Below are 12290 nucleotides of genomic sequence, written 5' to 3'. Positions count from 1 at the left end.
TTTAAACCCCGCACTCCCAGGCAGTTGGGGGCCAAGATAGGGAGGAGGGGAGGGGTGGGGTGGCGTGGCGTGGGGGCGGGGAGACAGGCAACCGAGGCCTGGGATCTTAAAATATGCCTGGAGAGAGGGCGGGTGCCAACTGTTTGAAATGTTCCCAAGGCAAGAGCGGGGACCTAATCTAAGCTGCTAAATCTGTCACCCTCACAACACGTGAAATTAAATTAGAGGTGGTGCGAGCGGAGATGAGAACACCTCTGAAAAGATCAGGTTTGGACCATGGGGCGGCCTCAGAGAGAGCCTCGGGGTCCTGGGCGGGCTTCGAGTGCATGTGTGTGTTGGGCTGTGAACGCTTTGTTTTCTGCATCTCAGGCATTACCATCCTGCAGTCTGACCTGCCCCTCTCCCTGGCCTGGCTCTCACACACCAATGAGAAGTCCCTTCCCTGAACCACAGGCTCTGGGAGTCAGAAGTTGGAAGGGACCCTAAAGTTCACTAGGTGTGATCTTCTCTCAAAGTAAACGCCCCAGGGCAGCAGGTCTCCAGTTTTAGTGAGCCTGGGCATCATTTGGAAGAAAAATGCAAATTCCTGGGCCCTGCACCTAATATTGTCATTCCCTTAGAACTAGGATGGGGCCTGGGAATGTGTTTTGCTCTCAAACTGCCATTTCGGAAGCAGATTTTTGCATCTGTTCATCAGTTTCAACTCAAATGCCAGTTCCTTTAAAAAAAAAAAAAAAGCCTGTTCTTATTACCACTCACTAAAGCAGCCTCCACCCCAACTACTTTCTATCCCATTACCCCTTCTTATTCCCTTAGAGGCCCTATCACTCATTTACTTATTGCCTGTGTCCCCCTCTAAGGCCATAAATTCCAGGAGGACAGGGACCTTGCCTTTAGGCATCTCTGCACCCCACGTTGTGCCTGCCATAAAATAAGTCAATGTTTGTTGAGTGAATTCAGGCCTGATTTTTTCAAACCCAAAGAGGATTCCAGCTGCTGCATTATGACTGGGGATTTTGGAAGTTGACATCATCCTGGCAGAAAGGCTTAGGAATTGTCACCAGGCCTCCCTCCCTCCCTCAGGGCCTCTCAGCTGGTGCAGTGGTAAAGAATCCGTCTGCCTCTGCGGGAGATGCAGGAGACGTGGGTTCGATCCCTGGGCTGGGAAGGTCCCCTGGAGAGGAAATGGCAACCCACTCCAGTATTCTTGCCTGGAAAATCCCATGGACAGAGGAGCCATGTTGTCTCGAAGAGTCAGACATGACTGAGGACGCATCGTGTACTCCCTCCCTCTCCTGCCAGCCTCTTCCTTAGCCCTCCCTCACATGGCTCTCAGGCTCTCTGACAGCCTGCTCATTTGCCCTCCAATGTGGGCAGCCCCTCCTGATCTCTCCATGGCCCAGCCAAGGCCAGGCTGCAGTTTCTGACAGAACTCTCTAGAGGCTTTAGAGACGACGCAAAGGACATCCAGAGGGGAAAGGGCTCTTCTCAGAGCTGGGGCCAGACTGTCCCTTGTGGGCACCCTCACAGCTTCTTAAGCTAAATCCAGACCCATTAGTGGGTCATGATAGCAATTTCCTGGGTTCCAACCAGCATATTCACACACACACACAAAAAAAACATCAGAGTGTGTTTAAGGAAGTATGGGTAGACAGTTTTGTGAAACTTCTGTTTGAAGTATGTGTGTGCCTATGACATTATGACGTGTAATACATTTCTTCCTGTGGGCCAAGGTCAAAACAACGTGAAAAATACTTCCCTTGAGCTGCAAACCCAAGTATCTGCAATCTAACTCCACTGTGGCTGGGGCTGGCTCACCACCCCAAGTTCAGATCTAATCCCCATTGTACCCCAAGCAGGAGAAGGGGTCTTTGCTTTTTGCATTGGCATTACTAGAAGTCCAAGTTCAGGGATACTTCCAAAACCAAGATGAATTCAGCCACTTGAGTGAAAACTGCCTGCTGTCTTTGAGTGATGGTTTTTCCAGTCTCTACCTAAACCCATCTCACCAGGCACCCTGTTCAAATGATCTTCGCCACCATTACTGTTTGAATGTTTATCAGCTTAGCAAATGGTTAAGTCAGCGGTCAGGGTGAATAGTCAACACCCCTTTCTCCTCCCCCCAAATCATCCACATCATGCTTCATTGTAACGAGTGTCGTCCACCTAAAAGAAAGGAACTGGCCGTGAAGGGACTGACCAGTCTCACCTGGTTCGTAAGGCTGTCTCGGATAATTTAAGGTAACTGCAGTGAAGTGATGGGGAATTGTAAAATAAACTCAGAATGTATTCTCCAAAAAATTAAAGGAAGCACAAGAGGAAACACAAACTGCATAGAACAATCTGGTCTTTGGAGGAGAGGTTACTTATACCTAACAAACAAGGTTTCATTTCCCATCCCAGAGGAGAGGAGGGCTCAAGCCAAGGGCTGAGACAGGAGATCTCAATCTGTCTCAGGACACAAAAGGAAGTCATCGCAAGGCAAGGAGAGCCCTTGCTTCGGAGCCTGAAGGATGCTGGATGACCTGGGAGGGACAAGAGTGGGAAAGGCATGGCGGCATGGAAAGGGTTTCACAAAGCAGTTTATCCTTTAATTCTTCTTTTGCTCTGGAGAGTCCTGTTGTGATAAACACATTCCATTAATAGACATTAGTGGTCCATTTAAGAAACAGCAGATATATTATTCATGTTGCTTCAAAGAGTCAACAGGAAGAAGGAAGCCCGTCTCTGTGGGAAGCATTTCCAAGTCCATCAGCAGCCTGGTGACCTGTTGTAATTAATGGGTTATTCCTCATTACTCAGTTCTCAGAATGTGACCTGGGGAAAAACTCCACTGAGGTGGCACTTAATAAACTGAAAAAAGAATAAACTGTCAAATGCCGGTCCACTTGGTATTGAAAAGGACAAAGGTTCAAACTCAAGTCAACCAAACCTTCTAAGTAACGCCAGCTCGAACATGGTACATGGTAGAGAAAGCTGATCTCGCTGCTGCTCCTGCTCCCTGCAGGGGTTTCCCCACAACCTGCATGCAGTCACCCTGGTCCATCCCCTCCTCTCTCGCCCTGAGTTCCCAGGACTGTAGTGATGAACCCACAGCAAGTGGGACATCCTCCTGTGAACCCTGAGAGTGGGTGTGGCTTCCGCAGCTCCTGCGCTCAATCCTTCCTAGGCTCTTCCTTTTTATTGCAGTCACTGTCCCCGCCTGCCTTTCTGGCCTGACAAGCCCGTTAAGCACACCAGCTTCAGGGGGGTTGACTGACAGTTTCATCACATCCTGCACTTTCCAACCCCCGGGCCTTTGCTCAGGCCGGTCTCTCCTCAGCACCCCGTGGCTTCAAGGTTCTGATTACAGGCGTCTGTCTCCTTCACAAAGGCTTCCTGGATCCTTCTCTTTCTCTGAATTCCCAAAGGACAGGATCTATTCTTCCAGGAGTTACAGCTGAGTGCTATCTCATCTGTCCTGTAGGGCTGTGAGGGCAGGAAAGGCTTTACCACTTCTGCCCCACCTGCCTATAATGAGATAGATGATCATCTGGGAGAGAAGTGGGAGGGTGGGGGAGGGAGAGAGGGCCTCTGCTCAGGAAGGTTGATTCCTGATCATCCTGCCTCTACCCATTAGCCTGCACATTTGAAGTGTCAAGAGTACAGTGAGTAAGCCTTTATTTTGAGTGTATATTCTTCAAGATTTCAACAGAGATCATTCTGCTAGAGCATTATGTTAAATTTGTCTCCTGAAGCAACTTCTTAGTCATCAAGACTCCGAGTTTGTGCTACCCATTGACAAAGTGTAATCAGATGAACAAACTCTGATCTAACTAGTGTCTCACAGGGCGTGGCTCTTGCATCAGAGATCACTCAGAGAGCTTGCCGGAAACGCTGATTCCCAGGACCAGAGCAGCAGCACCTTCAGCATCCCACCTGCAGCCTGGGAACTTGAAGAGCTGAAATCCACCTGTGCCTCTTCCCCAGCAAAGCCTGTAAACCTCCACTCCGCCAACCTATGCCTTGCCCATCTGTAATGAAGCTTTTGTGGAAAAACATTAGACCTGGAGGTTCTTCCTTAAACTAGTTTTAAGGCCTCAGGCAAGTTGTTTCCTCCTCCATGAAACAGCTAATGGGGCCTGGAGTGACTATGAGATGAGCTGTCAAAGTACAGAGCCTGGGGTAGAACAGATGTTCTTATTAAGTGGACCAGAATATACGGAGGAGGCCTGTGAAGCTGGGTGGATAGTGTTCCACATTTATTTTTACTACTGTTCATCTGAAATCTAACATTTCCTTCATTTACAAATGCAGACAACAGGAGTTTGGTAGTACCTGTATCTTTTTTTGTTTTTTGGCAGTACCTGTATCTTAATATTAAAAGAAATTATAGATATTTTCCAATCACATTATAGGTATGCCTTAAAAAACATTTTAAGCTCATCACTACTTCGAAAGTAGCACAGTTATCAGACCTGTTGCTTTAATGCATTTAATGCATTAATCAAGAACACATGTATGGAGATACAAAATTTTTAAAATATTTTGATCACTGTGTTTCAATATAACTGGTTCTTTATAAACTGTTATATATTTAAAAACAAGCTGTGCTGCTTCAGGAGCACATTTACTAAAATTGGATGATACAGAGATTAACATGACCCATGCACAAGGATACACACATAATTGTAAAGCACTCCATGTTTTTTTTTAAAAAAAAGAAAGAAAAACTAAAAATAGAATAAAAAAACAAGCTGGTGGATTGATAGCTGGAAAAATATGTGATAAAGCAGGCATAGTAAGATGTTAATGAACAAGCCAGGTGTTCGGTGTAAAATTTTTTCTGTACGTTTGAGAATTTTTCATAGTAAAAGGTTGGGAAATAATCCGAGAAGGCGTCCCTAGGCTTCACCAGATCGCCAAAGGAGTCTGTGACACACAAAAAAGTCAGAAACCTCTGACCTAGAGGTCTGAGTGTCTTTACCTTGCTACAATACAATGAGTTCTTCATCTCAGAGGCAAAGGACCCCAAGCCCCAGTGCAGAACCCAGGAGTTAAGACTGGTAGCCTTTCCTAGTCTAGGAAATCTAAAAGGTTTGCAGAACCAAAGTGGGCCAGTGGTGTTTTCTCCCCCTTCAGCAGTCCAACTTTAATCTCAGACCTTAGTTCTAGAGAGAGGAAAAATTACTGCAGAATAGAACACTAGTCAGACTCAGGAACCCAAGGCCAAGAGCTCAGAACATCCGCCAGCACTCTGGGCAGGGCTGGCCCAGGCCCCCTCTCCAGGCCTGGGACAGAAGAGGCCTCCCCAGAGAGTTCACCTTCAGTAACCCCACAACTCAGTACTGTGGCAGGTTATAGGGTCCCAGGAGTGGACCAGCCAGACCTAGACTCCTCTCCTGGGGTGCAGGGACAGGGAGCAGAGCTTCCAGCTGGCTTTCCTGGAGGCTGGCACAGTGGTCCTGTCTTCTCTGTGGTATTGATAAATGGGAAGAGCTCTTCCTTTAGACAGACCTCCAGTGATACTACGTCTTCCTCATGCCCACCAAGGATCTATGAAACTCAGTTCCCCCATTCTGGAGAGCACACTGCTCTCAGATTCTAAGTCGGATCACCTGTACTTGCCCAGAGGCTTTGAAATCTAGAGGAAAAAATGCACCTCTTCTATCCCACAAGGCAATGCAATTCAGACAGAGCTAATGAGGAAACACCAGGGCTACCTTTTAACTGGACAAGAGAGAAAAAGTAGAGCATAAACGCAGGGAGTTGGGGGGAAGGTCATCTCATTTTATGGCAAAATAGATGAGCTTGCCAAAATTTAAAAAAAAAAAGGAAAGGAAAGCCATGATTATATACCCATTAAACAGTATAGTGAAACAGAGATCTCAAGTATGTTCATGCTGCCTATTAACCAGGTAGTACGGTTCAGTCCTTCCAGAAAGCTATTTGGCATTGTGCGGCAATTACCAAAATGTGCTTAAGTCCACTTTCGGAAAAAGCTGAAAGGGCTTCTTTACAAATTGCAATGAGCTGTACAAATTTAAGTTACTGATTCCCCAAAGACATGCTAACCCAAGGTACTGCCTCTTATTAGCACCCCGAAACCCTGCATCCAGCATCAGTGTTTTATCTCTGACAAATGGTCACAAATAAGCACAACTGGTAGAAGCTATGATCCTATTTGTTTGTAAAACACACCCAAACCCCAAAAACCTATGTTCCTGTATATATGTACATGTGAATATTACAAAAGCACAGAATATGGCCTGGAAGATACATGCCAGACCAGCTCACCTCATCCTCTAAGGAGGGGCACAAGATGGGGTGAGGTCGCGACTAAGGCCAAGTTTCACTTCTCACTCTGATCTTACTATGAGAATGAATATACATTTAGTAATATTGATACTTATGTAGTTTTTGAAATGTCCTTCCACTGATCAAAATGAAGTCAACTGGAGTTGGGCTAACTGTCTCTTTAGGTGCATCCAGCTACCTTCTGAACCCTTGAGAGTTGAACAACTGCTCTTCCTGGAGTAACTAAGAGTCCCTTGATTCCATATACTGGAGCTGTTCTTAAAGTAACAGTAAAATTCTGGCACTATTACAAGGTAATAATTAGGGCTGAAGTGAAGTGAAGACGCTCAGTCGTGTCCGACTCTTTGCAACCCCGTGGACTGTAGCCTACCAGGCTGCTCTGTCCATGGGATTCTCCAGGCAAGAATACTGGAGTGGGTTGCCATTTCCTTCTCCAGGGGATCTTCCCAACACAGGGATTGAACCCGGGTCTCCCACATTGCAGGCAGATGCTTTACCCTCTGAGCCACCAGGGAAACCCAATAATTAGGGCTAGGAGACCCCAAAATACCTAAACCCTGATCTTAACCAAATATCCCTGCTTGTATGGATATTAGAGAAAATGCATGAAATAACACACTAGCACAAATCATTTTAGACTACTGGGCTTGGCCGAATGGAATAAAAATCTAACTGGGCCTAAAAAGTTTGACCAATTTATTACAGATTGATCCCTGAGTTGGGAAGATCCCCAGGAGATGGGAAAGGCTACCCGCTCCAGTATTCTAGCCTGGAGAATTCCATGGACTGTATAGTCCTTGGGGTTGCAAAGAGTGGGACATGACTGAGCAACTTTCACTTTCACTTCTTCACATCTGCTTATTTCATCCCTCCAACGATCAAATTCAAAGTTCAGATGTTATCGTAAGAGAACAAGGTTATCTGAATGAGCACTCACAGGCCTGTATTGGGGAAATGAAAACAGAAACTGGAGGGGCACCTCTCCCATGCTAGTGTCCAGCTGGCCCCTTCTCAGTCCTTTTCTGGCCAGGACAGTGGCCCTGTGACATGACCCACTGTCCTTGGATCTGTGTAAGCTCTGGCATGTCCTGCTCCCAGGCAGAGGAGGGTGAACAGGAAATGGGAAAGGTTTGGCACTTGACAGGCATCTTTTGGAAGAAAGACAAGGTTGCAGCCCAAGTCACAGCTCAGGAATTTATACAAATGCAACCATGTCTCCATTTCAGTCTCTTCCTCCTCAGGGACTGATCCCTTATGAAGTCTCCTGAGCAGGACATTGGTCTAATCCAATCATGGCCCAGTCAGTCAATAGCTTATAGGCAGTCAATTTAAGACTTGACTGTTATAAACACAGTGAGATATTATTTGCAATGAACAAGTATAAAAGCAGAGACTGCAAGTTACCTGTAATAATGAAAACCTGGACACACAACAGAGAAATATCTAAGCAAATTTACTTCTTTCTTTTCCTTCAAAGGCATATCTCAGAGACAGTGCAAGTTTGGTTCCAGATACTATGACAAAGCAAATATCACAATCAAGTGAGTCATACAGAGTTTTGGTTTCCCAGTACATATAAAAGTTATGTCAGGACTTCAGTGGTTAAGAATCTGTCTTGTAATGCAAAGGACACTGGTTCAATCCCTGGTCCAGAAAGATCCCACATGCTAAGGGGTAACTAAACCCATGTGCCACAACTACTGAGCCCCTACTCTACAGCCCATGAGCTGCGACTCTGAAGCCTTCGTGCCCTAGGGCCTGTGCCCTGCAACAAGAGAAGCCAAAGCAATAAGAAGCATGTGCACTACAACTAGAGAGTAGTCCCTGCTAGCTGCAACTAGAGAAAGCCCACACGCAGCAACAAAGATTCAGCACAGCGGAAAAAAAAAAAAATTATTTTTTTAAAAAGTCAGGCACAGAGGTAATGTCTTAGACCCCCATAAGTCCTAGTTAGAGAAATAAGGATGAGAAAAAGTATAAATATCAGAAAGACTCCAAATTACCATTATGTGCAGACAGGACTTTGAAGTCAATGGAAAAGCTATGAAGAAAGAGTCCAGGGAATTCCCTGGTGGCCCTTAGTTAGGACTCAGCCCTTTCACTGTGAGGATCTAATCCCTGGTTGGGGAACTGAAATCCCATAAGCCTCACAGCTTGGCCAAAGACAAACAAAAAGAAATAATGAAAGCACTTGAATTAGATAAAGAACACAGAGAGATCACAGGATTGCTTTCTACATTATATACTCCTGCTTCGCTTGTTTGCAATGATATTTATCACCCATGAAAACAAAGACTGTGCCACTGCATGATTGAGAGTGGAGAGATGCGGTCAAGTTTTAACAGCATGGGGCATATAAATGAAATAAGGATACAAAGAGCAAAGTCAACCTGTAATAAGGCCCTAATCTCGGTGCCCCCAACTCCCAGGCCAGGTTCCACCTCCCCCTGTGGACAAGCATGTCTCTCACTGAGACACGAAGGTCCCCTGAGCAAGTCACTCAGCAGGAAGCCCGGCGAGGACCCGCACAGGAAGTTAAGCAGACACTGCAGAACAAAGTCCTGGTCTCCTCTCCTTGTTCCTGTTTGGGTACCCTGTTTTTCTACTTTTTACTTTTGTTCTGGGGGGTGCTTTTTCGTGGCCTAACTTGAAATAACAGACTGCATCCTTCGATCATAAAAATGCCAGACTAGGAACTGCTTCTGACCACTGTCCCCCACAAAGATGTACTTCATGGAAGACTATTTTGGAAGATGTTAATAGAAATGGCATGAAAAAAGTGCTCTTAGGCAAGTAAGCCTGGGAGATGCTGTATAACCTCCTCTGGGGTGGGGCGGGGGGGAGGATCACAAAGTATATCATATTTGCATATTAAAGGCACTTCTGTAAAGAAAACAGTTTAACTTTATTTACCACCAAATGTTTCCCAGGTTTCTTTTCTGCACAATGCACAGGCACTTTGGGGACAACGTATGGTTAAAAAACACTCCACGAACAACTTGTTACATTCCGCACTTGGTCATCCTAAAGGGAAGGTCGTCTGTACAACACCCGGTCTCTAGAAGCTTCAGGACTGGCTGATACTCTCTCCGGATGGATGAAGAAGCTGCTCCTAACTATCTTGTTCCAGCAGACTCTGATTTTAGCTGGTCCTTTCTTATGCTCTCCAAGTTCAGCTCTCTGTATTTTCTTTTAAAAAAGCCACACTAAAACAAAGGGAGGAAAGACCAATTACAGGCCTCAGCTACCCACCTGCTTTAGAAAACCATTTATCTTTTCGTTGCCAAATATCCCCAGTGCTCCTCTGCTTCTTCTGAGTCGCCCCAGATGATCCAATCCTTCGAGACCCATCTTAAATACTGCCTTCCCACAAGCATTCTGTGTTCGGTCCCCAGTCAAAAGTGGTTTTCCACCTTCCTCTGAACCCCTACCCCACTTTCACCTTTTTAATTCAACTAATTCTGCTAAGTACTACAGTTTCAGCTGTACTGGATCTATTTATGTAAAAGAGAGAAAGAGTTCAAGTACAGCCTCCCTACACATCAAGAAGCTCACAATCTAGTGAGAAGAGAAATAATGACAACACAGTATAACCACTGCTTCTTGGAAGGGTTTCTAGAGGGCAGTTCAAGAGAAAAGCATAAAGGTCAGTTCAGAAGACTCAGGAATTTCTGGGCTGAGTTTTAAGGGAAGAGCGAGAGCAAGTTAAGAAGGAAAGGGCTTGGGAGGCGGGTATAGAGAGCCTCACTGCAAACAGAGACACAAAGCTTTTCAGTTCAGTGTATTGAGGAAAAAAAGCAAGACTCGAGGGTGGAGAGAGTACAGGCAGACATTAGATGCCTTGAATAGCAGTGAAAGAGTTTGAACATTAAATCAGGGGAAGGAAAGGAAAGGATTTAAATAGGAAAGGAACATCAGGTCCCTTTTAGGAAAATATCTCTGTATGCCAATTCTTCAATTAGATCTTGATCTTTTTCAGACAGAAGCTGTCTTGATTCATTTGCCTCAACAGGTGTGTGGCTGAAGGAAGAAGGAAAAGGGGTCACAAGGCTAGGGTAACTGTTCGAGGTCAGGGGCTGGCTCTCTAAGCAGAATTCTGTCCAACACCAGAACCTTCATGAACGTGGGGGGAACTGACCTTGACTAGAATAACTATAATCACGATCAAAACCAGAAGGCCCCCGACACTGCTTTTAATGATGAGAAACAGAGAATACGCCTCCTCATCTTTCAGCAGGATGACAGTGATCTGCAACAAAACAGAGATCACCCTGTAAGTCAGGTGAAGCAAAATGAGGTAAAAATTCCACATTATTTTAAGAAGCAAAATATGAGAACTTGGCAACATACCGTGTATTGATCAAGACTGACAACAGTAAAGCAAAAAGCTAAACCTTTCCTGATGGAGTACTTAAAATTATCTAATGAGATTTCCAGTTTCTGGTTCCACATGCAAGGGGCTTGGAAGTCACCACTCCATGCTAACAAGGGAAAAGGTGACCAGACTGGAAAATCAACAACTTTTCTTGGATCCCTAAGAGAGGGGAGGACACCACGCAGACCTGCTGCCACCAAGAGCAGAGGGACAGACAGACAGATGGACACAGAGACAGAGGCTCCCCACCGCCAGGGAAGGAAGTCCTGAACTGCAACTGATGGACTGCTCTAAGCACAACAGTGATGACTCTCGTGCTACAAACTCCAGGGAACCCAGCCACTGGGGTGAGGTTTACTCCAGGAGCTAGACCAGGTTCCCACAGTCAGTGCTGGAGAAAAAACCCTTCACACTTCTGGCGGGGGGGTGGGGGAGGGGAAAGGAACCACTCTGAAATAAGCCAAAGAACTCTGATCTGAACAACGACTGGGCTCAAGGGAAACTAGTTAACCCTGGCCTAACCTGCTGGATATAATGAGAGCCTAACTGTTCTGGGGGAATGGAAGTGCCCAACTCAAGCCCACTCTAGCCATCCTGTCCCACCTAAGGGGGTTGAAAAACACAGAAATGGTGAGGAAGTTCACAGGCCAGAGGCCCAGGCTCATTAAAAGACTGAGACCTAATCACAAAACCACAGAGCACCTCCCCTCCCCCACATCTCACACATTAATGAAGGTCTGTCGACAGAAGTTCCTTTTACCTGGTACAGCATTTCTAGCTATCAAAAGAAAATTACCAGGTATACCAGAAGGCAAAAAAACAAAATTTGAAGAGAGAGAGTAAGCACCAGAACTAGATATGGCAAGAAGGTCGGAATTATCAGACTGGCAATTTAAAACCACCACAATGAATATGCTAAGGGCTCCAAAGGATAGAACAGACACACAAGAACAAAGAGCGGACAGGCAGTGTAAGCAGAGAGATGGAGACCCTAAGAAAGAACCAGAAAGAAACACCAGAGATGAAAAGCTGCTGTGACAGGAACATGCCTTCGATGCACTCATCAGTAGACTGGACATGGTGAGGAAAGAATCTCTGAGCAGATATAGCAACAGAATCTCCAAAAAACAAAGAGAGCAAAAACTGGAGGTGGGGTGGGGGGAGGGGTAAACCAGAGGACAGGAAAGCGATCTGATAACCAAAATACTTTATACAAACTATTCTGGTCTCCTATCTAGAAGTTCGCCAGGAGACTGTGACCTTCTGGTTGTGTGTGTGTGAGACAGAGAGTCTGAACCTGGCACGGGTTCAATCCCTGGTGGGGGAACTAAGAGACCGCATGCCACGTGCATGTGGCCTGAAAAAGAGAAAAAGAAAGAAAAGGGAAGGCGTATGAAGAAAAACTCCTTTTGCTACTGACTTCTTGGCTTCCTATTCTGTATTCTGCCATGTGAAAATGTACCGCTGGGAGAGGTGGCTCCTTTGGGCCAGCCACAAGGGAAGGCATCACCAGCACATAGTCAGGAGAGCCCAAGAGTCGAAGTAGCCTGGCCACTGACACTGGTCTGCCTCCATCCCCAGATAAACACAAGAGGCCTTTAAGGCATGTTAGCAGGAG

The 12290-nt window shown here is 45.9% G+C and overlaps 1 protein-coding gene and 1 pseudogene across 1 annotated transcript in view; one reads left to right on the top strand and one right to left on the bottom strand.

The window, feature by feature from the left end:
• The first annotated feature begins 4589 nt into the window (after window positions 1–4589).
• Window positions 4590–4690, top strand: LOC122425320 (annotated as a pseudogene).
• Window positions 4691–9178: 4488 nt separating this feature from the next.
• The window catches only part of ITGAE (integrin subunit alpha E), a 50796-nt gene continuing 47684 nt past the window's right edge, over window positions 9179–12290 (bottom strand). The window contains exons 30-31 of the mRNA XM_043477684.1: window positions 10436–10546; window positions 9179–9503 (exon numbers count right to left, since the gene is read on the bottom strand). Of these exons, the coding sequence (XP_043333619.1) occupies window positions 9414–9503; window positions 10436–10546 (201 nt within the window). The 3' untranslated portion in view covers window positions 9179–9413. The remainder of the gene's footprint in view (window positions 9504–10435; window positions 10547–12290) is intronic.

The sequence above is a fragment of the Cervus canadensis genome, chromosome 1 (genome assembly GCF_019320065.1).
Source record: "Cervus canadensis isolate Bull #8, Minnesota chromosome 1, ASM1932006v1, whole genome shotgun sequence".
NCBI lineage: Eukaryota > Metazoa > Chordata > Mammalia > Artiodactyla > Cervidae > Cervus > Cervus canadensis.
This window is presented reverse-complemented; position numbering and strand designations above follow the sequence as displayed.